The sequence below is a fragment of the Vulpes vulpes genome, chromosome 3 (assembly GCF_048418805.1).
Source record: "Vulpes vulpes isolate BD-2025 chromosome 3, VulVul3, whole genome shotgun sequence".
Taxonomy (NCBI): domain Eukaryota; kingdom Metazoa; phylum Chordata; class Mammalia; order Carnivora; family Canidae; genus Vulpes; species Vulpes vulpes.
The window spans coordinates 122396541-122424135 of NC_132782.1; the positions used below are offsets into that span (position 1 = coordinate 122396541).

Sequence of the window (27595 nt, forward strand, 5' to 3'; positions counted from 1 at the left end):
TTTTAATAGGTTGTTTTTAAATGCACTTAGATGATTAAATTTTCTATAAAAATACTTAAATGGCCTTATTTACTTAAAGACAGGCTGCTTGAATTTTTCACTCAACAGATAAATAACCATGGTGGATATGGAGAAAAGGGACAGAAAGGAGAACCAGCAGTAGTTGAACCTGTAAGTATTGGTGAGACTATATTTTAAAGGTTGGTACAATTATTTAATTTGTATGACCCATCATACAACTTTAAATTATTATATATGTTTATGTGTTACCATTAAAGATTCTAATGTCCCGAAGTTTAAAATGTGCCACAAATAAATGAGTTAGTGAGGCCATTTCTGGCAAGTGATATTTCAATCAATCAGGAAAAACAGAGACATAAATTTTGGAATTGATAGTAGCTGAAATTTTTCTATTGTAATCCTCTTGTTTTACAACAAAGGAACCTGACCGAGACCTACAGTTTAGGTAACTTGCTAAAGTTCAGATGTCGGTGGTTGAAACATAGTCAGACATTAGCTTTTCTAACTTCCTTCAATTTCTCGAACTTGACATTATTTGAAATATATTATTTGACTTAGATACTTTCTTGTGCCTATTCAGATAATACCATGTAATGATATGAAAATATTCTTTTTAAAATTCATTTCCTTTCTTCTACTGAAGAAAAGATCTTAATTTACTCCCGAAGTGAGTAAATTTACGGTTTATCTTTATCTTAATGTTATTACTATTCAAGATATTGGTAAAAGCAAATTCTTACAGGAAAAGCAATTTTACTCTTGTTCTCCTTCATCACCAACTTTGGGGAAACTGTTTGCATTCGAACTAAAGACAATATGCTTAACTTTTTGCCTCAAGATCATGAAAAACATTTCAGAAATTCCAAGGACACAAAAACTGCAAAACTAAATGGGAGTGGGTGGGTTAAAGGTTAAAAAAAAATATGTCTATTAGGACGTTGCTGGCTATCTACAATATTACCCCAAAATTTGAGAAATCATGTCACTTACCAAAGAATTTAAAAATACTTTTCCAGAAGAATCTGCCCTTATTTTTAAAATTTACAACCAATTTTTTAAAAATATTTTATTTATTTATTCATGAGAGACACAGAGAGAGGCAGAGACACAGGCAGAGGGAGAAGCAGGCAGGAAGCCTGACATGGGACTTGATCCTGGGTCTCCAGGATCATGCCCTAGACTGTAGGCAGCACTAAACCGCTGAGCCACTGGGGCTGCCCTACAACCAGTTTTTTAAATGATGAAACAGTCTCTGGCAGTAGAATAGTTTACTTTGTGGAATGAGTTTCTCATCCTGAAATAGTGTTCTATTCTCTTGTCTGTTGAAGAATTTATCTCATATCTCATATTTATCCCCAGTTCTTGTGCTTGGACTTTTTTCTCCTTTCCCTAAATTAAAGTGCTTAGGTGCCACTTAGCTTCCATTGTTTCATTCACGCAGTAAATATTTAAATTCCTGCTCTGTGCCAGGCATTATTTTGGGTGCTAGGGAAAACTTGATCAAATTTCTTTGCTTTGTCCTTCTTGGGAGCACTTTGCATATACTCCTTTTAATATTACTTTTCTGAATTTTATTTCTTCTCTGATAAGTTCACAGATTCTCCAAGACAGGGACTGTGTTTTCTGTCATTTTAAACTCTCTTCCTTCCCCATGCAAAACTCTTCATAACTGGTTTTATATGGAAGAAATAGAGAATTTACTTTTTAAGATAGCAATGATGTGGTGCTATGTTAGAACTGCTTAGACAAGAGGTTAGGGATTAGAATCATTTCACTAGTAATGATTCTTTGTCTTTTTTATTATTATTATAGGGTATGCTTATTGAAGGACCACCAGGGCCAGCAGGACCTGCGGTATGTAAATATGTTAAGATTATTTTTGTTTTAATTTTTTAAATTATCAAATATAGAACTTCTATTACATTATTAAGTTTATATATCTGATACTCCTTTGAGTATTGAATGATAGAGGCAAACATTTTTTTTTTTTCAGAAGGCCTGGTATCTTTGAATTGCTGTCTGATTTGGCTTTCCACAAGTTATTCTTTTAAGAGCAGTGAAATTAAATTTTGTTTAGTCTTCTTTTCTTTCTTCTTTTTGTTTTGTTTTGTTTTGTTTTTCCTTAAATATCTCTAGATCCCTAGCCTCATTTTCAACTTTCTATATGAAAGTTCAGATAGTGAAAAAAAGCCATCTTTGTTTTTATTAAAGAGGAATAGATATATCTCAATAGATGGAGTTGGAATTCTAGGTAGACAGTAGCTGCCTTATTTGTACTTCCAAATGCCGTGATTGTCAGTTTCCATTGTCACTTCCTACCGAGGCAGATGTTGCTTGGTGTGTCTTATTCTCAAGTAGTTGTACTGCTCTGACTTTGTAAGAAATCTCTGTCTTTTGTGGAATTAATTAAGTTCTTGTCATCTGAAAGAGGTGTGTTATGCTGATGCCTTTAAATACTTACACATAAAAGAAAATGTGAAAATGCCTCCAAGTGAAATGATTACTACATTTCAACTTTGCTATCACATTTTTGAGGTCTAATTATCTGAGTGTACCATTTCTTCATTAAGAACTGGGAACCAGCTTCTATTTCAGGGACTTTATATTGGCATGTTCTCCTTTACTGTTTTTCCTTGGAATGTCTGCCTCCACCCCAAGAGCAGCTTCATGGAGGAAGCATTGAGCTAGCTACAGAGTGGTTCCTGTATGTTTTCTTTTCATAGGATGATAAATAGGCCTTTGATTGGAAGACAAGTGCATATTTATGATATATAAAATGAGCTCTTCTTTGGTTCTGGTAAGAAGAATTCTCCCGAATGACAATGAGTTCTGACTCAGGTCATGGTTTATTTCTCTGTAGGGTCTTATGGGTCCTCCCGGTCTACAAGGCCCCACTGGACCCCCTGGTGATCCTGGTGAGAGGGTAAGTGAAGGGACTCTTATAACAAATAGTAAAACATAGATTAACTTAATTACAATATATTCCACAAGTTTAACATGTTATCCTTCTCACTAGAAAGGGAGAGAAGTCTGTGAATTCAATGTGCAATATTTTGGTTAACTTTTGTAACTATAATTTCAGAAGTGAGGATAAAGAACTTGGGCTTATCTGTGCTATAATTAATAAGAAAACTTTTGTTTTCAATAAATGTCCATGAGATGAACCTGCTACATTAGATTCAGTTCTTTAGTCTGAATTAAGACATGTTTTCTATGAACTCAGATGAGTAGTTAGTTGGATTCTGATAGACTGAGTTAATAAGCCTGAGTTCTAATTTGAAGAGCATGTCCTGGGTCACATGGTAAAATAGACCATTTGTTTTAAGTCGAAACTTTCCTTGCAAAATCTCTTTCCTATTTTCCCCCTCTATTCATGAGTAACCAATAACTTTGTGCATTATTAAAATCCTGTAAAACTAGTGCAGTGAAAACACTTTCAGAGCGCATGGGTGGCTTAGTTGGTTAAGCATACAACTCTTGTTCTCAGCTCAGGTCTTTTTTTTTTTTTTTTTAAGACTTTTTGTATTTATTCATGAGAGACACCAAGAAAGAGGCAGAGACTTGGCAGAGGGAGAAGCAGGCTCCCCACAGGGATCTCGATGAAGGGACTTGATCCCAGGACCTCAGGGACATGACTTAAGCCAAAAGGCAGATGCTCAACCACTGAGCCACCCAGGCATCCCTCAGCTCAGGTCTTGATCTCAGGGTCATGAGTTCAAGCTTTGCATTGAGTTCTATGCTGAGTGTAGAGCCTCCTTAAAAAAAAAAATAGCAACTCTTTCTAGAAAGGTATAGTTACCAAAAGGAGATAAACCAAGGAGGGGAGGACAAATGCAAATTAGTTAACGTAGACTAATGTTATTAAAGGTTATTATATTTCTAATAAATTTAATTATTTAATTTATTATTAATTTTGATGATTTGCTTTCCTAGGGTCCCCCAGGACGTCCTGGTTTACCAGGTGCTGATGGTCTACCCGGTCCTCCCGGTACCATGTTAATGTTGCCGGTATGTTTTTTTTTTTTATTTTATTGCTATAAAGATGACTTGATATTTTGTCATCTTATTGCTGAAAAATATTGTTGAACCATATTACAGAACAATTAGCTGAAAACCATTGTATGAGTTAGAGATACTTGAAATCAAGCAGCTTTTAGAAATGACAGGAAATTTTATTAAGACATAATTCTGGTAAATATTAATCTCTGCGTTAGAACTAAGGTTTCATTATTTGTTTAGACTTTGGCAACAAAGCTTAGAGGTTGTTTTTAATACTTCTGATAGTGTGCCTTTATCCTGAATCATATGATTAACATGCATTTCAGGTGTTACTTAACATTAATATGCTATTTATCACCATAGACAACAGTTGATAATTCTAAAGACATATCTATATTGTCATTTTTCATTGCTCAAAAATTATTTATTTTACCATAGGATTGCCTTTTTAAAGTTGCCATTGTCCTCTGGGAAAAAGTCCGATTTATTTATTTAAATGTAATAAAATTTAAAGTAATAATCAAGTAGAGTAAGAAATGGACTCATCTGCATTTTTAGTTAAAATTAAACAGGAGCTTTAGAATTTTAGTATTTTATGGAGGGATAGAGGGAGCATTAATTTCCTATAATAAGAAAAGATAAACAAAATGAAGATATCTCAGGAAGATTTCCTCTGTATTCATACAGATTCCAAAAGTTTTGCTCAACACAATGGCAATTGTTCTATAACTACCACTTAACTGAATACATTTGCAATTTTTACAAATGTGTGAATAGAAATAGGTAGCATTTGTGCAGGTAAAAAATATAATGACCTATTTTGGATTTTTCAGATATTATGAAATTTAAAATTGGAAATCTCTAGTCTCTTCTACAAATTGAAACATGGTTCAGAAAACTTCCATTATGGGCAGGAGAATAAAAAAAATAGATATCTTGATTAGTCTAAGTTACCTTGTACTTTTATAAAAATCCCATCATTTTCAATAAATAGTTTTAAATTAGTGAGTGATTAAAGCACCTATTTGACAAAGCTTAATTTTGAGCATCTTTATGTTCTCTTAGTTTCGTTATGGAGGCGATGGTTCCAAAGGACCAACCATCTCTGCTCAGGAAGCTCAAGCTCAGGCGATTCTTCAGCAGGCCCGGGTAAAAGAGAAAAAACATGTATTCCCAGGAGCTGATTATGTCAGATTGTGTGTGTGTGTGTGTGTGTGTGTGTGTGTGTCTGCATCTGGAGGATTCTATCATAAACAAAATACTTCTGAATAGTACATTGAATTTAGACAGAAAAAATGTTGAGGTTATAATCTTATTTTTTCCAGTAGGAATATTTTCTTTAATTGAATATTAAAGTTAAATGGCCTTTGTAGTACTGCCATATATAATTCTGGCATTAACACACAAACCGTAACACAAATTTTCTAAGTTTTTTTCAGAGTATTGATGGATTTATACCTAACACTCTATTTCTCACATATAGTCTCTCTTTGCTAAGACAGAAGTTAATGATTAAAAAAAATAAGAGTAAGGTTTGAAATAATTATTTTTCTTTTAATCTAATAAATTAATCAGGATATCCAAATAATCTAGCAAATTAAGTTTTTTAAGCATTCTCATAGAAGAAAGAAAGCTTCAATATGTGTTTCAGTTCTAATCATCAAACCTATAATGTTTTTACAAAATCCATTTAGTTTATAATCCTTCATCAGCTGGCAGTTTCCACTATCTATCTTATAAGACATATAATTATATTTATTTTTAAATTCATTGCAATTAAAAAGTCTAAAGAATGGACTAGAGAAGAGTTGAAAGTCATATAATATTTTTATTCATAATATAGCGGGGGTTTTTTAAGGAAAAAGGAAAAAAAGGACTTACATTTGGTATGGATATGGGCCCACTTTCTAAGTTATATAAATCATTTCTGTGATAACTTTGTGTAAATTTATGAGTATATAAAATTTAACATCTCTAAGTCTATCATTATAAATTTATGAATGTATAAAATATCTGAAAAAACATAAGTGAAGATTATAATTTACTCATTTATTTATGTATTTACTAAGTCTGTTATTCTGAAAAGATGCCATTATTTGGCTATATCATGTACAAAGACAGAAAAACTTAAGCACTTGTTTATTAGACCTTGGCATAACACTTACCTAAAAATATTTAAAATAATTTGCTAATGACTCCTACAATTAATCATGTAAATTATATTACTTTCAACAAATTTAAGGTAATTATTTTAACTTAAATGTTTTATGAGATCATTAAATTCCTCATTTTATTAGTCCTTTTAAGCTATTTGGAAATAGGTAGCAAGCATTATAATTCCAATTTTTCAGATATTTAATCTCAAGGATTAAGAAGTATATTGTCAAAAATCTCATGGTGAGTCAGTAGTGGCACTTTGGAGATCCTACTGTTTTCATCTTGTGCACTTTTCTAATATGATTTTACATATTGTTTCTATTACAGTATTATTTTTGATATCTGTTTTGATAATCTAAATATTCATCTTTTGGAATCACTAATATTCAAAAATAGCTCACCATACTAATTTAACATCTATCAAATATTTACCTTTTGTACTCCACTTGTTCCAGCTTTTCAAGTATGCTAATTTCACATTTCTAATATTCAGTATCGATAGTGCATGTAATCAATCTATCATGCCAATGATTATACAAAATGAATGTATTTTTCTTATAATGTTAAATTTGAGATTTGTTAGAAATAAGTGTATTAGCATATTTTCTGATCGGTTTTGCTTGCTTTCTTGCTTTAATTGTCATAGTTTTTCCTACAATATTGGTAGAAACTTTTTATTTAAAGTATCTCAAACTGTTGACCTCTAAAAGAAGATAATTAATGCCAACATGTTTGAATCTACATGTTATTTGAAGTATATTTCAGAGTACAAAAATTATAAAATATCAGATAGCTTATACTAAAATCTATTTTAAATTTTATCATTGAATAAGTCATAATAACATGGTACAAGATTGTATACAAGATACAATAGTTTAAAGAACATCCAATTCTTATTTAGGTCACTTATCATTCTAGAAACTTGCAATTCTTCAGTAATCAGGCACTCTTTCTAGCATATAGCTATTACACCTGTGTTAATCATCTGTTACTTACAGGTAGCTTGTGCAAATGAATATTGTGGTTTAATATATTTATCCAGGAGAGCTTGCCTGAGTTTGGTCTACTTTATTTTCTAGATTGCTTTGAGAGGTCCACCTGGCCCAATGGGTCTAACTGGAAGACCGGGTCCTGTGGTAGGTTACTTAATAAGATCATGTTGTTTAAATCCACATATTAGTAGTTTCTTGTGCAACTTTAGCCAAGCATTGTTCATATTTACAGCTAATGAAAATAGGATACATATGCCTACTTATGCTTGATTTTGTTTCCATTTTAAGTCTATTTCAATTCAGAACTCAGTGAGTTTCAATGAAAAAGTATCAATGATGAATTTTCAAATCGAATAAATACAATGAAAAATATAATTGTTACATATCTATTAATTTTTCAAATTATAAATATAATTTATTTACATAACATTCCAAGTTATTAAAATTCAATTTGATATTAAATTATTGAGACTTAAGTTAAATAGGATTTTCATTAAAGAAGAAAACTATTTGAGGCCAGTTAAATTATTCCATAATCTGGGAGCAAGCAGGATGCTTGGCTTAAACTTCAGTTTGCCTTCAATATTCCACAAAGTGCTTCAGATATTAGAGAAATTAATTTGTCTTTTGGAGACTTTTGGAAAATGACAGTGTTTTATTTTTCCATGCAAGCTTGCTAACAAGCTAATATTTTCCAAGTGGTTTTTAAAAAATATCTTCAAATATTTTGAAAGTTTTACCAAATGTTAAACAGTGTAGCAATTCACCAAAAAAAAAAAAAAAAAAAACCAAAAAAAAACCCCAAAGAATCCTTTTAAATCACATTTTTTCTTAAGAAAAGTAGGAGTAGGAGGTAAGAGTCCAACCTTGTTTATGATTGATTTTAGAATTGAGAAAAAATTTCTATTTTAAGTGTTTGTTTTTCTATAGAAAAAGTTATTCCTCTTAATCTTTGATATTTTATATGCTTTCGATACATTTATTGAAATAACGATGTTTATAGAAACTATTACTATGAACATTAAAATCTTGTATTTTATTTACTGAGTAAACACAGCAAAACAGTTTTATTCAAGTTTGAATCGTTAATAGTCCTCTAATTATTTAATCTGTTTTACGGATCTTATTAGGGTGATAAATCATTTTCTTCCTGTATTTTATTCAAGGATTTGTTATGTAGTTTACATACATTTATGGTACTCCTAACTCAGTCTCAAAAGTTTGGACATCTTGCATATTTTGAAGGGGTATACAACTCAGTGGTATGGGCTCATGCAAAACATATGTTCTGGCAAAATAATAAGAAACATGGAAGAGTTTGTGTTACTTAACAAAGGAAAGAATAGAGTTAATATTTAATTGTTAGTTATAACTCATATTTATACAACTGAGGAAAATCATCAGCATGCTAATGTTTTATAAATCTGAGGGCAAAATAATTATCTGTATGTTTTATTAAAAATAGTTCCTGGGCTCCAAACTTGAGATTCCAATGATGAAATTCAGGGTTGGATGTGGCAAACTATATTTTTAATGAACGCACCACCTGATTCCTATGGTCACGCCTGCTTGGGAAATACCACAATATGTTACTTAATTTAAAAATATCACTCCAGGATCCCCTAAAACTCCATTTTCCAAAGGAATTTTCCTATGCATCATCCTGACAAGCATAAGCCTAGTCGATCTGTAGAGGGTCAGGGCAGCGATGAGCAGAAGCAACAGAAGCATGTTCCATCAGCAGTTTGTGTTTTCACCAGTCTTTGAGGGTCAGTCATTCTCAGCGTGTTGGCAAGGAGCAAAAATTGGCAAACGTGCACACGTTTTTAATGTCATACGTTGGATTCAAGATTATTTGATTTCACTCCTTAAGTCTTTGCTATAGGAACTTTTAGCTACCTTAAATATTAAAAGTAGGTGTTGAGAGAAAAACATCATATTACTTCTTTTCACCATTTCTCTTCTATTATCTCTTTCTCCAAAATGTCAAATTATGATAGATTTTCAAATATCTGTTCATTCTAGAATCTAAAACTATTTTATATAAAAGGAACAAAATCTACATCAATATATTCAGATACAAACATATACATTCTTCCAATGAAAAATTCCTTATTCAGTTGTTTTCTCCAATTGCTTTTCTAGACAAATGGAGGCCTATATTATAAAATGTACAGGAAATGTAGAAAATATTATGGTTATTTATTTTATTCTGTTACTGTCAATTATGAGATGATAATTTTTAAAGTGTTTGGACAGAGTAATTATAATTTGTTGAGTAGGTAGTGCTATATAGAGAGAATGTAATGCAGTAAATTAATTAAAAACAAATTGACTGTCCTATAATTGTTTTCAATTCAGTGATTATAATCTGATTTAATATAGAACCCTAGGTTTTCTCTTGAAAAAATTTAGTTGCAAGAAATCTTAATTAAAAACGTGAAGGCTATTCTTTAATTTTCAAGGTTAGAATATTCATTTACTTGATTTTCCATATTTCTTAGGAGTCAGATTAATAGTTATTTTCCTTTAGAGCCACCAGGAGGCTCTAGATAGCTAACATTTCCAGACTTCGCACAATTTTTTTTTTTTTGTATAATGATACAATGCACCATCATTTGAATGTGTATCGATTTAAATAAACCAGAAACTTCTTAAACACAAAGTATACTTCTTCTGTTTGAAGTAATTATTATCACCATGTTCAATTTTAATGTCCTAAAGCTTTTTAGGGGAATGAACAGCCTAGTATTTATTTTAAAACTCACAACACTTTATAAAGTGATTTTATATTTTTTCCAGTTAATGTGCCAGGTTTTTATGGCACTTTTTGAATTATGTAAACATTTGTAAGAGGTTTTTGTCATAAGGACTTATTCTTGTGGGAAATAAACCACTTTGGGGAAAAATGCTTTGACATTATTTCAGGACAATTAAAATGATAGTTGTAGCATCTGTTCTTGACATTTTATTGCTATAGAATTCAGTGTCTGAGAAATTTCTGAGTATTAGAACAACGATATTTTGCCACGTCCTTGCTGTATAAATGGATTCAATGTATACCTGACTCAGTAAAAATATGTTGCCTCTAGTACTACATCACTGTATAATAATAAATAATGCCTTGTATATCATCATAAGTACTGCAATGGTATACAGTAAAGAAAATTTCAATGTGATTTGATGAAATTGGCTTCTGTGTAGTTATGTGTAAAATAGAGACTTTTAAATATAGTTTACCCCCTGGAATACAATAAATCTGAGAAGAGATGTATTTCAAAGGACTTGAAAATCTTATTGTATTAAAATTATACTAATTTGATGAAATATATTTTTAATAGTGTTAAACTATTTCATGTGAAAATGGTAAGATTAAAGTAGTTAGGGAATTATTACTCAGTTAAATCATTATATTCTTAATTTTTCTCTACAGGGGGGGCCTGGTTCATCTGGTGCCAAAGGTGAGAGTGGTGACCCAGGTCCTCAGGTAAAAACAATAGTCTATTTTACTTCTTTTATTTTTGACTTTATTTTATCTTGTAGAGGTAATTGAAGTATCTGCCATCTGTTTTATGAGTAAAGAAATTACTTACATTACTTTTAAGTTCATATCACCTCCTTCAATTGAAAAATCTCTACTGACCAGTTGACTGCCAACGACTTGACTAATTTAAACAATATTAAAAGAAGATAATAAGCTAGGATGGGAAAGGCTTGATAGTAATAGGCCTTTAGAATATTAAATTGGCTTGAAATTGTACAGAGCAGAGCAGAACTACTGCAATGGTACTTTTTAGTGGCCCTGCTTCAAACCCACGATATTTTCTGTGGAGAGTGAATTTAGCATATACTTTCAGAAAACAATATTGAACATACTTAAAAGTAGCTACTTTAAGCATTTTGTAGAACTAGAAAATTATCAGAATTGAGAATAGCTGAGCTGAAATTTTTTAAAAAGATTTTAGATTATATTTACATGGTACCAAATTTAAAGTATTATGTTTTCTTGAATGATAATAAGTAGAAACATTCAACATAAGAACATTGTGAAGTATGCTTATTCTAGAAAATAGTAAAAATGTGACATTTAAAAAATACATTAATTTATCAATTTAAGATTTTAATTATGTATTTTAGAGAGAGAGAGAGAATGCCAGCAGAGAGAGGGGTAGAGAGGGAATCTCAGACTGACTCTGCACTGAGCATGGAGCTCAATGCAGGGCTCTATTTCAGGACCCTGAGATTATGACCTGAGCCGAAATCAAGAGTCAGAAGCTTAACCAACTGAGCCACCCAGAAGCCCCTAAAAATAATTTATTTTTAAGTGAAAATACTTACTGATATACTCAATAAATAGAAATTCAGATTGGCTACAGGAACTCTCAAGTGGCCAGTCACCGATTATTTTTTTTCTTTTTTAAAAATTGGTTTTATTTGGAGCATGTGGGTGGCTCAGTCAGTTAAGTGGCTGACTCTTGGTTTCAGCTCAGGTCATGATTTCAAAGTCTGGGATCGATTCCTGCAGGCAGCTCTTGCTCATCAAGGAGTCTGCTTGAGGATTCTCTTTCCTCTTCTGCTGCTCCTACTCTCTCTTTCTCTCAAATAAAATTAAATAAATCTTTAAAAAATAATACAATAAAATTGGGTTTATTTTTTCAAAATTACAAGGTGAAATTGAATTTAAAACCAATATGTATTATTTGTGATCACCACCATAATCATCAGGATAGAATGGTTCTATAACCTTAAATATTTCTTGGAGCCAACCCTTTACAGTCATATCCTCCCCACCACCCCTAATACGTGAAAATCACTGATCTGTTCTTTATTATTACAGTTTTATCTTTTCAAGAAATCATGTATTATGTAACCTTTTGAGACTGATTTTTTCATTCACCATAATGCCTTGAGATTCATCACAGTTGATGAGTGCATCAATAGTTCGTTCATTTTTATTGCTTAGTAGTACTCCTTTATACGGATACATCACAGTTTATTTTGGAATTAGAAAATAAATCAAAGAAAATTGAGAAACATAATTGGGTGATTCAAATTATGGCAGTCTTATCTTTCATTCTTGGTTAATATTGCTATGGATGGTTGGAAAGCATTGCAACTTAACTGAGAATTGCATAAAATTACTGAAATGTCACTATATGAAAATCTAGAGAGTTTAAGCTTTTGAAAAATTTATGATTTATTTCATCATCTCTTTACAAAATAGTTGAATTTAAAGACATTTTGTAGTAGTTGCCATGGATTTTGTGGTTTTCCTGGACTCAAGTCCAAAGAGATACAGTATTAGATGAAGCAGGATCATTTTCATTAAAACTGAGATTTGTGCTGTTAGTATTGCTCTTTGCCTTCCAGCTGGAGTACGGGGTAAAGTCATCATGCAAGAATAATTTTCTAAAAAAGCTATGGTCTTTAAACCCTGTTTATTAGAAAACTTTAATTTCATATTTCCATAATCAACATTGTACAGTGAAGATAAAAGTTATTTGTAATTTTGAATGCATGTTACATTTGCTACCACACTCCTTATATACATACTGTTTAACTTTAAAAAGGATATGGTTAATTAAATGTAAAGGCCTATGCAATGTTTATACTAGGACTACATATTTGATCTATTATTAGCTGTGTAATTTTATTTAAAAAAACATGTGTATCAATCCCCACATAAGACATTGTTTATTGACATAATATCACATTGCAGTACTTCAAGAAAGATGCATATTGAGAATGTTTCACCTTTAATATGATATGGCATGGTGCCAGGCAATAATTTGCATTAGAGATCCCAAATAATCCTCCAGCATTTTGTAGATGATAGAAAGATACATGTGCTAGGCACTATGCTGAGGTGTAGGGCTATAATGGAGAAAAGGCTGATTTAGTCTAAAACCACAGCAGATCGCAATTTAGTGGGAGATTCAACTATGAAAAAAGGCAATTATAATTCATGTGATAAGTTGAATAAAAGAATAAATATGTAGAAGAGGATCTCTAAAAAATGAAGGGGAAGGGGAAGGAAAGAGGATTGGAAAGAAAAGACGAATGAGATGGATGGTTAAGAGTGTTTTCAGTCAAGGGAAATGTAAAACCCAAGATTTCGAGATCAAAATGAATAAGGATTTTTTTTAAAGATTAAAATATGACTTTCTTTTGTTTAAACGTAATCAGATCTCCATAAACTTAAGAAGATAATGTGGCCCTCTTTTTTTTGCGAGGAACCTTTTAGAAAAATTGATTTTCTTCTGCTTTATGTGAACTTTTATGTAAGAAATAATTTTCTTATGCCAAAACGTTTAAAGGAAAGCTAAAAACATAGAAATTTCTAAAACCATCTCAATGTGATTCAGTGCATTGACCAAAAATTCCATAAAATGAATAAATTTCGATGTTTTGATATAGGGCCCTCGTGGTGTTCAAGGTCCACCTGGTCCAACGGGAAAACCTGGAAAAAGGGTAGGACTGGTTTTCATTGTATATATTTATGATCTGAAATCATCAGTTACCTTGTTTCCTTTTACTTTGTGCCGATAGGAATCCTTTATACTTAGTCATGTTCTTGGCATTACCAGGGTCGTCCAGGTGCTGATGGAGGAAGAGGAATGCCAGGAGAACCTGGAGCAAAGGTCAGGAGCTTGTACATTTCTATATTTGGATCTTGTATGTTAGTTCACTCCTGAAAATTTTATATTTTATGACAGAGTTTCCTGTATGAATGAATCTTTCACATTTAAATTACAGTATATAATTAAATTGGGAATATGATGATGATGATGATGCTGATGATGATGATGATTATTTTACAGGGAGATCGGGGATTTGATGGACTTCCAGGTCTGCCAGGTGACAAAGGTCACAGGGTAAGATATACCATTCTGTTACTTTGCATATAGGGAAAATACAGGGATATTATTAAATATATTAAAATTGATAGACTTTAAGAAGTCAAAAAAAGAAAATTAATTTAAATATTTATGAATCCAGTAATTTAGCAAAGTATTGCATCTACTACCTACTTTAAGAAAGATAAATAAAATTACACACAGTATCAATAGAAGTTCGTTATTTTTAGACATTAATCATGTAAATATAAATCCAGGTAGAATCTTTATGTACATGTATGTGGAAAATATTATATTTATAGAAAGCCAAGCATGGAGATTGCATTTTGCCTCTAATTTCTTGCCAATCACCTTAATTTTCCTCTTATAATTTGTCTATGGAACTATACTTAATAAAGGCCCCTTTAGACAGTCTGTCATTGCTCTAACAATATACTGGGCACTGTATTTTATTATCCTGTTCCATGGTGCCCAAAGATAGAGACACCACAAGCTATTTCTTGTGATAATATGAGTTTGCAGTGCAATGCAAGAGCTTATAATTTGCAAAAGCTAAACAAAGCACCATGCTGAACAGGAATCCAGTGGATATTTTTAGTGGGAAATTAAACAAAGAGGCTGTCTCTCGGGCAAAGAACAGCTTTGGATCTTCACATTTCCCTTCTTCAGAAGTAAGAAATGAAGATAAGAGAAACTTTACACAAATAATATAAAAAGACAAGAGTAAAAGAAAAGAAAATACCAGAGATGTCAAGCAAGGTATTTAGTATATACCTACCATATGTCAGGAGAAATACACAATTTTGTTTTTTAAAAAATTAAAAAATGTCTTTAGTTATCTTGAATTGTGCTGATTTATTTTTTTTGAATTGTGCTGATTTATTATGAATCTCTTAGAAACAGAAAAAATTTAAGTTAAATTTAAATTACCAAAGTGTATCCCTGTTTAAGACAATCTTCAGTAAAATAATTTTCTAAATGATTTAATTTATATTAAGTGTCTGAAGATTATTTTAGGTATTTTATTCAAACCTTTTTTTTTAAATTGAAGGGACTTTTTTTTTTAGCGTAGCAATATATAAAGTCATTTAATGTAAAATTATGATTTATCTCCGCAGTGTTCTGAGGAGGACAAAGAAAGTATAAGTTTTCCTGTCAAACTGGATAGCTATAGGAAACACTTCTAAAAATTCTGCCTTGTTTCATTTTCTAATCATATTTGTATTTATTTAATAGGGAGAACGGGGCCCCCAAGGCCCTCCTGGTCCTCCTGGAGAAGATGGAATGAGGGTATATTAAACTTCATTTATTTTAAGAAATATTTAAAATGAAAACATAAGAGAACAAAGTCATGTTGAATTGATGTGTTGTCTGCTTACACTTCCCTCCCATTCCTCTTGTCAATTACAGGGAGAAGATGGAGAAATAGGACCACGGGGTCTTCCAGGTGAAGCTGTAAGCAACTTTCTTTCTTTCTCAATAATACCCTGTTTTGGAAGAATAGTGACTGGTGTTTTACATATAAAGTCAATGATAAACTCAGGTAATTATAAGCTAACTAACCAGGTAATTGTTATGGGAAACCATTTTAAAAGAAGAGCACATAGCACTCTTTGATATAGAGAAAGTCTTGGACAATTGAGAGGAAAGAAAAGTAGAATAGAATATTTTTTCAGGCAAAAAAAAACTTAGTTTTTATTGCTGTGTCCTTGTTTTATTTGATTTTCTTATGTCAGATATAAGGATAAAATATGCTAGATTATATTATTTTTTTCTACCGAATTATACAAATGAGGAAACTGAATTGGGAAAGTTTAGCTAAAGCTAGCTAATCAAAACTAGCCAAGCCAGACTCTAACCAGACTAGAGCCAGTCTTCTTAATTTCAGTCCTAGCCTGTCACATTACAGAGCCTGTCAACTCAAAGGCATAAGAGCTCAAGGGAGAGGCAGTAAATTACTGTACTCATTTTTCTAAAGAAGGAAAAGAAGATGGAGCAGATGAAGGAGGGGGAAAAAAGAAGAGAAGAAATTAAGTTTAAAGAATAATAATTTTAAAAAATCTCTCAGAGAAATGGTTTGTATAATCTGCATATATAGTTTATCTAAACAGCAGTTTGCTTTTTTCTCTTCATGATATTGTCCCAAGAAGGAATTTACCTAGGGGCGCCTGAGTGGCTCAGTTGGTTAAGCATCTGCCTTTGGCTCAGGTCCTGATCCCAGGGTCCTGAGACTGAGCCCTGTGTGCCTTGGGTTCCCAGCTCCAGTGGAGAGTCTGCTTCTCCCTCCCTCTCTCTGAGCCTCCCCGCTGCTTGTGCTCTCCCGCTCAATCTCTCTCTCCCCTTCAATAAATAAAAATCTTAACAAAAAATTAAATAAATAAATAAATAAATAAATAATAAATAAAAATCTTTTTTAAAAAGAAAGGAATTCACCTAATACAAAACAAGAAAATCGGGATTTTTCTATATGATTGAATAATGAGATTTAATAATTTTCAGTGTTGCCATTTAAATCAGAAAATGACACAAAACTGACATAAAATATTAAGCTATTTCCCATTTTGAAAATTCCCCTACTGATTCATATGTAAATTTATAGAATCAAAGGTACACAGTTTATATGCTAAAACTACCTGTTATCCATTCTGGGTTTTAGATCAGTATAGACATGAGATATTTGTGTTACATAAAGATAGCATTTTAAACACAATTGGCAGCGTGTTAATAGAAGATGTACAGATATTTTTACTCTCAACATTACATTAAAATCTCGTTAGAGGAGGAAGTATATTTTGAGGGCATTTCTTATGAGGACATGCTATTTTTTTTTCCTTCTAGGGTCCACGAGGTTTGCTGGGACCAAGGGGGACTCCAGGACCTACCGGGCAGCCTGTATGTATTGCTGGAAATATTCAGAATTTTCTAGGGAAAGCTTGTTCAGACACTTTAAAGCTCAAGGCCAAGGCAGGATTCAGTAGACAGCTAGGTCTTTACTGCTTTATTAGGTTCTAATACATAATGATTCTGTCCGTCGGTTAGATGGATTATTCTCCACTCTACCCCTTTCTTTGTTTTCTTTCCCTTTGAGTTTATCTACTTTATTATTTCATGTCAAATTTCCAGCACATAGTGGAAAATGCTGCCAGGTTGTCTCCAATGTGGACATGGAGAGGAAAGTATAGACACTGCCTTTTTCCTCATCTCTAAATCCAAAAATGATTTTTAGATACCCTAGGCTAGTGGATGTCATGTTATTAGGTTGGTTTAATTTTCTGTTGTAGCATTTAAATTTCTAAACATCTCTCTCTATATTTTTTTCTTTTTCTTTATTGAAGGGTATTGCAGGTGTTGATGGCCCCCCAGGACCAAAAGGAAACATGGTATGTAGAAAACATCTGTAACATAACTCATTTCTGCAGTCTAGGTATTAACCAACAACTTTTGTTGCTAAATCTAAAATAAAAATTTCTTGCAACGTTTTGCAAAGCCCATTAGCTTCTGCTAACATTAATGTTTTGCAAATTTTCCAGATTCTCCATAGGGAAACTGATTTGGGGACTGTTTTTCAATTGAGAAGAAGAAAAAAAATATGTGAAATAGCTCTATTAAAGACTCTTTATATTTTTCTCTGGCAGGGTCCCCAAGGGGAGCCTGGACCTCCAGGTCAGCAAGGGAATCCAGGACCTCAGGTAAGTCTAAGCCGCCACAGCTCCTTTGAGGTAATGGGGTAAGATGCTATCTTTTCATGAGAAAACTGACAGCCTAAAAATTTTCTGTGTAGGATTAAAAATGTTTGCAATGCGACGGTAGGAAGATAATTTTTTTTTAATTTGAGCAAATTTGCAGAGGCCCCTTTTTTGTCCAAGAATAAAATGAGTCATTCAGTGTTCATGGAATGCCAGGACGAATAGCCACACCTGCAGAAGGGTTCTGAATAGGATCACATTACAGTCACCCTGCCAAAAGAGTAGCCTGTGTAAAATGCCTCATAGTGTTCCAAAACTTTCTGGGAAATGTGGGGAATGTATATAGATTCTCATAACTCATTTCTTGTGAAATAGAAGGTTATTTTTCTGTTTTGAAAATGTATTCTTGTGATGTGATTCCTGACATTTGAAATAAATTCTTTTAAAATAGGGTCTTCCTGGTCCACAAGGTCCAATCGGTCCTCCTGGCGAGAAAGTAAGTCACTCTCTTGTTCTGGCAATGTCTGCTCACCAGTTCTGGGTTGTCAGCCTTAGGCAGAAGCGAGGTCTGCCTTCTGTTTTTGATAAGATGGCTCAGCACATAAGGAATTAATCTGGAGTAAAACCTTGAGAGTACAGTGTGTAGGGGAAGTCATTCATAAATGATAAGATTTCACATAGTTCCATTTGGATAGCTTCCAAATGTGACATTCTCAGCTATATTAATTTTAGAAATGTACTGTTATGAATGAATGTTTTCTCTTCATTTTGGTTCTCCTTTTCTTTCTCATTATTTAAAAAAAATGTCATTAGGTTTGCTTGTAACAAAGGGTTTCTAGCAAGATCTGATTAAGGGAAATTGTGAAGTTATCATTCCCACCATTTTTCATGTATGAATGGCAAAGGATGTTCTTGTTAATATCTCAGTGTCTGTATCAAAACAAGAATAAATCTTTAATTAAAGAGATGTCTTTCTCCCTGATATCTTCGTCCAGATTCCTTAAGTAATAGTTTCTGTCCTTTGTAGTTACTGTACAATATTAGCTGGTTCATTTTCAATATCTCTTCCTGTTATTTTCATTGATTTCTATGAACGTATAATTTAAAAAAATAAGCAATTTTATTGGGGTATAATTTTGCATCATAAAATTTCACTCATTTTAAGTGTACTGCTCAATGATTTTTAATAAATTTACAGAGTTGTGCCACAATACATTTTTTTAGAAGATTTATACCACCCCAGAAAAAAATCTTATGTTGATTTGTACTCCCTGTACCACCCACAGATTTAGACAACCACTAATCTTCTCTCTGTTGATATACCTTTTCTGGATATTAGAAGGAAATACATGAAAGCATTTAAAATATGAATTTAATCATATAAATGAATATATAATATGTGACCTTTGTGTCTGGCTTCTTTCATTTGGCATAAAGTTTTCAGGTTTACTCACGTTGCAGCATACATCAACACTTTTGCTCCTTTTTATTGCATTTCATTAATGAAATATGCCACTTTTTGTTTACTTATTTAGCAGCTGATGGACTTACGTGTTTGCTCTTTTGAGCAGTTATGAAAGTGCTGCTATGAATATTTGCATAGAGGTCTTTGGACATATTTTGAATTTTTTAGGGTAGCACATAGAAGTGGAATATCTGGTTTTATGATGAATTTAATGCTGAATATTTGAAGAAGCTTCTAACCAGTTTTCCAAAGTAGTTGCACCATTATTTCCTTCCTATCAACAAGGTATGAGGATTCTGGTTTCTCCAGATCTTCATGAATGTTGGCTTTTCTTCTTGATTATGGTCATTCTTCTTAGTGTGAAATGGTATCTCACTGTGGTATTAATTTGCATGCCTGTAGTCACTAGTGACGTTGAGTATCTTCTCATGTGCTTATTGGCTATTTCTGTATCTTCTTTGGTAAAATATCTATTCAAATATTTTGGTAATATGCTGATTGAGTTATTTATTTTATTATTAGGTTGTGAGAGTTAACATCAAATTTAAGTAGCCTTTAAAGTACTCTTTTGTGTGTATTATCTGTATGGTATGGTATTAGAGATCTATTGGAAAGTGCCCTTTGAAATAAAGATGTACCAAAAGCAATTTCAGATCTTTACTTTAGATCAGAAAAATTATCTTGGGCCTCTTTTGCCATACTTTAGATTAGTTCATTATGACCCTACTATATTCATACTATTATTTGAGCGTAGGCCTATTAAATTTTCTACCATGCATTGGATTCCTTTTTTTTTAAAACTTTTTTTTTAAGATTTTATTTATTCATTCATGAGACACATCACATCACACACACACACACACACACACACACACACACACACACAGAGAGAGAGAAAGAGAGAGGCAGAGACACTGGCAGAGGGAGAAGCAGGCTCCACGCAGGGAGCCTGACACAGGACTCAATCCCAGGACTCAAGGATCAGGCCCCGGGCTGAAGGCAGCGCTAAACCGCTGAGTCATCGGGGCTGCCCATGCATTGGATTCCTAAAAGGAATTTTCTTAGGTAAACTAGTATATCTGAATTCCCTTTGTAAAGTCAAAGGTAAAATATGGGAACTGGTTCATTGTATTTGTGGTAAGAAGAGAGCACAATCTTTTTTCTCTAATCTGAACATATATAGTTTGTGGGTTCAAAGACAGTCTGCTTTTATCAAAAGAAGAAAGGAACTCAAGAACATGAGAGAAGCATGTTCTATTTATATTGCATCTATGATGTATTTTTTATTTTACATCTATATTACTTTTCTTTATGATGTATTCATCATACATTTCTGTATGATGTATATGTGCTTTTATTTTACTTTTGATAAAATATTTTATAAAGTTTGTTAGTTAACTAAATTGGATAAAACAGCTATATTCTTTATCCTCACATTTTGATAACTTAAATATACTGAGCTTCCTGTTATTTGATTTATAATGTCAGACTTTACATCACTCATATATTAATTGCTTTAGAGAAAACAAATAGTATTATATAACTCTATGAGTTAAAAATGAAATAACAAGACACAAAATAAATATTAAAGGCAAGGACATTGAAGCATAGATATGGACCTACGTTCATTTATACTGCAACTCTGTCACTTACTAACATTAGTTTGCCCAAACTCTTTAGATAATGATATTTCATGGAATTGTTTGAGACTTAAAATGGACTATATATCAAAAAAAAGGACTATCTACCTATCTATAAATCACTATAATTCATAGAAACACAATACACAGTAATTTTCATTATTTTATTAATCTCTAAAAATAGGGGATCCCTGGGTGGCGCAGTGGTTTGGCGCTTGCCTTTGGCCCAGGGCGTGATCCTGGAGACCTGGGATCGAATCCCATGTCAGGCTTCCGGTGCATGGAAGCATGGAGCCTGCTTCTCCCTCTGCCTGTGTCTCTGCCTCTCTCTCTCTCTCTGTGTGACTATCATAAATAAATAAAGAAAAAAAATATTTAAAAAAATCTAAAAATATATGACATTCATTCATTCAACTTTATTCCCACTCCTCCAGAGAAACAGCAAGTAGTTAAGAAAGAAGATAAAATATTATGCTATCATGGAACTTCCATTATAAAACAGATGGACTGATTTTAACTTGTTTTTTTCCTCCAAATTTTTATTTAAATTCCAGCTAACTAATAAATAGTGCAGTATTAGTTTCAGGTGTAGAATTTAGTGATTGATCACTTACATACAACACCTGGTGCTCACCATGACATGTGCACTCCTTAATCCCCATCAATGTGTTTAACCCATCCTCCACTCACCTTCTCTACAGTAATTATCAGTTTGTTCTCTATAGTTAAGGGTCTTTTCCTCAGCCTCTTTGTTTTTCCCCCATATTCATCTGTTTTGTTTCTTAAATTCCACAGATGGGTGAAATCATATGTTATTTGTCTTTCTCTTACTGAATGACTTATTTTGCTTAGCATAATACTCTCTAGCTGCATCCATATCATTGAAAAATGGCAAGATTTCATTCTTTTTTATGGCTAATATTCTAGTGTGTGTGTGTGTGTGTGTATGTGTGTGTGTGTGTGTGTGTGTATCTACTTTATCCATTCGTCTATGGACACTTGGGCTCTTTCCATAATTTGGTTATTGTTGATAATACTGCTATAAACATTGGGTGGGTTCTTACAGATATGTCTCCTGAGGCAAGGGAAACAAAAGCAAAAATAAACTATTGGGATTTTATCAAAATAAAAAGCTTCTGCAACAGCAAAGAAAACAATAAACAAAACTAATAGGCAACCTACAGAATGGGAGAAGATATTTGCAAATGACATATTTAATAAAGGGTTAGAATAAAAAATATATAAAGAACTTATCAAATACCAAAAAAAACCCCACAAATAACCAGTTAAGAAATGGGTAGAAAACATGGATAGATATTTTTCCAAAGAAGACATACAGATGGCCAACAGACACATGAAAATATGCTCAACATTACTCATCATCAGGGAAATATAAATCAAAACTACAATGAGATACCACCTCACACCAGCCAGGATGATTAACTTAATTTTATAAAAAGTCATTTAATAGTTCAAGATTTTTAACATTCCTAGTCCCTTAAATATAGCAACAACAAAAAAAGCCATGTAGTAAAGACCATAAGTCATTGTCATATGAATATCACACTGCTGATAAGAAAATTAATGCAATAGTTCTGCATTTGTGCTCTACATATTGTTTTGAAGAAATAAGACCATAGTCTTGAGAGCAGAAGATAATTTATGTGCCAGACACTGCCGTTAAAAATATAGTGTTTTGCAATGGTTATTATATAATGTTAGATTACTTGACTGAAAATGACTTTGCAGAGGGGCAAATTGAAACATTTAGAACCTTTAAATGAGATGCACTTATTGTTTGATTTAAAGATTATTTTGATTTTTTTTGTTCTGTTGTGATTTAAGTTACATCTCTTGTAAATTCTAGATTATCAGTATATATGTATATGTATATATATATATATATATATATATATATATATATACAACACTTTTCCTAAATACTCTCTGAGAATGGAAATGAATATTGTGTCCAATATCTAGCCTCACATATATATCTTTTACCCTTCAATTGTTTTTAAATTCTGCCTAATTTCATCACTAGTAAGTAATAATTATTTGGACTCTGGAAGCTTGATAAATTAATTATTCTCAGAAGAATGTCCATCTTCCTATCAAGAAAGAGTTTACAAGAATTTGGTGCTCATTCTTACTTAGTTCCAATTTTACTAATGTCATGTTGAAAGACATTTGAAATCTTCTATGGTTAAAAAGAAATTGGAGTAATGGGTTGAATAAATACTTAGTGTTAATAGTTGCATATTAGGTTATGTCTTTGACATCAAAATATTGGATTTGTTTTCCTTTGTGTCCCATAAATAACTGTCACAATATAGCATATTTCTTAACATATTTTAATAATTAGTTATGTTTCATTGAAGTTACCATATAATTATTTGAATTAGCACTCCTTAATATCTTTGATGGAAATGTGCAGTGTTTACTTCTTCAATGGTATAAATCCATATATTCCTGACCTATACCGTTTTTCTTTTAATCTCTAAGCTCTAGTTTATTGGTATGCAAAAACTGATTTGTTTAATTTTTTTAAAAGATACATTTAGGACTACTAAGCAGGCCAAAAGTGAGCATGTTTTTGACATATGTCAAATTTGGTTTTCATTTATCTCAATATAACATTTTCTACATACATTTAAAAGTCAGTTTGTTGCTTATAGATAAAAGCCAATGACTCATTAAGAATTTTATTAATAGTATATTCCTATGTAAAAGTCAGACTTTTCATTATTCTCATGTTTTAAAATAAAATATTCTCTTTCTCTATTTGATTAGGGACCACAAGGAAAACCAGGGCTTGCGGGACTTCCTGGTGCTGATGGGCCTCCTGTAAGTCATAGTTAGTCATCATTGAAATTTTGTATTATCTTCAAAAATAGATTTTACGTGTGTTTTAGAAGTGATTTTCTTAAGTCAGTAATAAAAACAAATTGAGCCAGTAATTAAACATTGACACCTCTAAAATACAATTTCATCATGTCATTTCCATATTGCAAAGTCTAAGGATCATGCAGTGGATAAACTCATTCTAGTACTCTGGTATCAGAATCTCAAGATCTTCCTACTTCCTCATGAACCATCAGATCCAGGCAAACAGATCCACTCACTTTTCTCTCAGCATTCTCAAAATGTCTTTATTTCTATACCTTTTCCTGTGGTCTTTTTTTTCTCCATAGAAACCAGTTCTCCATTCTCTCTTACTTTTCAAAGTATGTTTCCTGAAGGTCCAGAAGTAATTTCTCACAAGTAAATTTCCTCAAACATCTTCCATGAAAATTCCTCAACCTTCAGAGATTTTTACCTTTTCTAGAAATATAGCAATGTTTATTGTACACCAGTGCATAATAATACATAATGTAATTATGTAATCTTTGCAGTTATTATTTTTAAAAATTTGTTATTTATTCTTCTCAAACTGCATAGATTGTTGAGCTAGAATACAAAATTTTGACTGGATGTAATTGTGACAGAGTTATACATTTTTGTTTACTGACTCTCCATAATTTTATTATTAATGCTATTAGTTTTTATGATCTTGGTATATTTTCAAATGTCCCATTCATATAGCTTAGCTGCCTTTTGAAGATGTGTGTTTGATTGTTTGATCAGTAAGCAAAATAGAAGTCAGACTGAAATAATTAACTTTCTGTAAGAACTATAATTAATACTGGGATTGAATTGTTAATGAAGGATCTGTATTGCTTTGTGTACTTTTCTCAAACTTACATATACATTATGTAGTTGCTGAAACTTATATCCATTAAATATAAGCTTATTATGTTTCCTTCCAAATGATACAATTTTCAGTGTTGTTTAAAGCCATAAGCCCTGATTCAAAATGTTCAATATCTTTTGACGCAATAGATTTGAAAAAAAGGGAACAATTTCATAGTGATATAAACTACCATTAATATTGCATCTTACTATTATTATGTTTTTCCTAAATATAGGGCCATCCTGGAAAAGAAGGCCAGTCTGGAGAAAAAGGTGCTCTGGTATGTTACAAAGTATCCATGTAGATGTCCTGTCACTTTATGTCTAAGAGAAAATACCTTACTTTGGTCATCTTTATGATATATATATATATATATATATATATCTTCTATGATCACTTAGGGATAAGAATATTAGAAAGTAAATACCAGAAAATACTTTGTATCTGCCTTGAAATATGTCTTTACTTTCTAAAGATTGTTTTGCTATCATTTAAATATAAATCATGACCTAGTAATTATTTTTTGTGTAAGGTATAATAAACAGAGATGTCTTAGATCTCTTTAATTTTGTATTAGTAATTTTATAAATTAGATTACATTCTTTATTTTTTAAATAAATGTTTTCATGATCAGAGATAAATCCAAATTCTGCATATGTAGTAAATGTGGAATAAATGATAATAATGAAATTGGTTAAGAATTACTAAATAAACTGTTTATGTCACTCCTATATTATCTTTACTTATCACTCTCTGGTAACTTATAAACAAGAGGAGATTTAATTGTAAGAGCAATGATTATCAAAATATCTAAAAAAATTATTAAAATGAGAGCTTATTTGTTGTTAATACTATTTTGGATTACAAGAGAAAGGGGTAGGATCATTTTGTTTAGAGTTGCTACTTTTAGCTTCTTACTAACATAATATTAAAAGACAGAATTACTATAGAAATTTTATGTCATATTTTGAAAATTATTTCCTTTAGGTGAACTAATTAAATGAAACCAGCTATGGAAAATGTATAATTTTGATCATCTTTTTGATGAAGTGAATTCTACAAAAGTTATGCCAATTTTCTGTTACAAATGTTTGTTTATCGTAGACATTGAGAACACCAGATATTTTCAGGTTTAGAAAATTAGTTATTAATTATAGAATCATTCACATTATATATAATGTTTATATTAGTTTTGCATGAATATATGATACAAAAAATTTGGAGTAGGTAGAGCTAGTTTCATAGTTTGTTCATCACATCCAACTGTAGAACAAGTGAAAAACTCCCTAAGTTTATCAATAGTAGAAAAATACCATATTCTTGTAGATTATTCGGTAAAATTATAGTGTGTGAATGAGTAGTGCTTTCCATGTATTATATATTTAAATTGCAATGGGTCTTTTTTAGGGTCCTCCTGGTCCACAGGGTCCTATTGGCTACCCTGGTCCCCGAGGAGTAAAGGTAAATGTTATTCTTTCTCACATCATTTAATTTCAATGCAAAATATTATAATCATTTAATTCTTCTAATTTATTCCATAGGGAGCAGATGGCGTCAGAGGCCTCAAGGGCTCTAAAGGTGAAAAGGTAAAATACAATTTATTTAGGTGATTTTAATTGCCATATATTTAAATTTATTCAACAGATATTTCATTTCCCAATATATTAAGTGATTGCCCTTTTTTTAAGATTTTTATTTATTTATTAGGGAGACACAGAGAGGCAGAGACATAGGCAGGGGAAGAAGGAGGCTCCCCATAGGGAGAGCCTGATGCAGGACTCAAGCCCAAGACCCCGGGGTCACGACTGGGCCCAAAGGCAGATATTCAACCATTGAGCCACCCAGAGGCCCCTTAAGTGATTACTTGATACATTACAATGCAAGCTTGATTTTGTACGTGTATCCTGGAAACTTTTTTGAAAAAAAGATATACCTCCAAGTGAGGACTGAATTATAGAACAGAAGCAAAGATATATCATAAACAGAATCCTATATCCCTTTTTTCTTACATGTGTTTACCTTTTATAAATCATAAAGTTCCTTTATGAATAAATTAGCTACAGGGTTTATAAAATATCCAATTGTACACAAAACAGAGGGATGTTTATTCCTTTCTTTCTTTACTAAAATCTCCAAAGTGCTTAAGCTGAAATGCAGTGCAAGAGTTAGAAATACCCTAAATCAATTGAGGAAGAGGAAGTCTTTATACATTAGACTGTATGCAAAGCAAAACTATTAATGAGAAGGAAATAAAGATTAAAACTAGGCAGAAAGGGATGAAAGAATGTGGGATTTTTTATAGAGCTTTTGTAGCTTGTCTTTGGACAAAGAAACTGAAATCGAGATTTTTTTAATGTAAATGTTTGTCAGTGTAGAACCCCTAAATCCTTCAGTAATTATGTTAAAATAAAATGACATTTCCCACAGTCAGTATTGTTAATTCTTACTATAATATTACATCAAAAAATAAGGCTTAAAATAAAATGTAGCTTTGTTGAGAAATTATGGAACATAAATTTTGATTTTAAGGATAACTTTATTTCCATAATCATGTTATTAAAAGCAATAACATTTATAAATAATAAATAAATAAATAAATAAATAAATAAATAAATAAATAAATGAATAAATAAAGCACTTTGTGTCGACTTGCTATCAATAAGGAATGGATAACAGAAGGGATGGATTTACATCCACTGTAATTTATTTTTCTGAAAAAGTAGAGTAACATATTGCCGCATTGTCACATTATATAACTATATTCAGTTCTACAGTATGAAAAATGTCATGCATTTGAAATGAACTCAGCTACTTTGATGAGAATCCCAGTTCTTATCCTCAGAGAGGAACTTCAGAATGTAATGTCTTACTAAGTTGATAGCTGAATACAATGATTGATCGGAGAGAGTTGAACTTGTAATTATTTGCAGATAGCTTATGCGAAAAAATATATATTTTTTTATGTGCACACATATATCTATTATCTCTGGAATTTTTATTATTAAGATATTTAAGTATCAATTCAAATTTTTCTCTGGAATAAGT

General features: G+C 31.8%; 1 protein-coding gene across 4 annotated transcripts in view; it reads left to right on the forward strand.

Annotated features, from left to right (window-relative positions):
- Window positions 1–27595, forward strand: part of COL11A1 (collagen type XI alpha 1 chain) — a 197086-nt gene that overhangs the window by 71726 nt on the left and 97765 nt on the right. For all 4 annotated transcript variants that reach the window (XM_072754482.1, XM_072754481.1, XM_072754483.1 and 1 more), the window contains 20 exons: window positions 109–171; window positions 1834–1875; window positions 2882–2944; window positions 3955–4029; window positions 5086–5169; window positions 7257–7313; window positions 10603–10656; window positions 13587–13640; window positions 13757–13810; window positions 13991–14044; window positions 15263–15316; window positions 15437–15481; window positions 16865–16918; window positions 17362–17406; window positions 17662–17715; window positions 18164–18208; window positions 23611–23664; window positions 24786–24830; window positions 25958–26011; window positions 26092–26136. In XM_072754482.1, coding sequence (XP_072610583.1) covers window positions 109–171; window positions 1834–1875; window positions 2882–2944; window positions 3955–4029; window positions 5086–5169; window positions 7257–7313; window positions 10603–10656; window positions 13587–13640; window positions 13757–13810; window positions 13991–14044; window positions 15263–15316; window positions 15437–15481; window positions 16865–16918; window positions 17362–17406; window positions 17662–17715; window positions 18164–18208; window positions 23611–23664; window positions 24786–24830; window positions 25958–26011; window positions 26092–26136 — 1095 coding nt within the window. The remainder of the gene's footprint in view (window positions 1–108; window positions 172–1833; window positions 1876–2881; window positions 2945–3954; window positions 4030–5085; window positions 5170–7256; window positions 7314–10602; window positions 10657–13586; window positions 13641–13756; window positions 13811–13990; window positions 14045–15262; window positions 15317–15436; window positions 15482–16864; window positions 16919–17361; window positions 17407–17661; window positions 17716–18163; window positions 18209–23610; window positions 23665–24785; window positions 24831–25957; window positions 26012–26091; window positions 26137–27595) is intronic.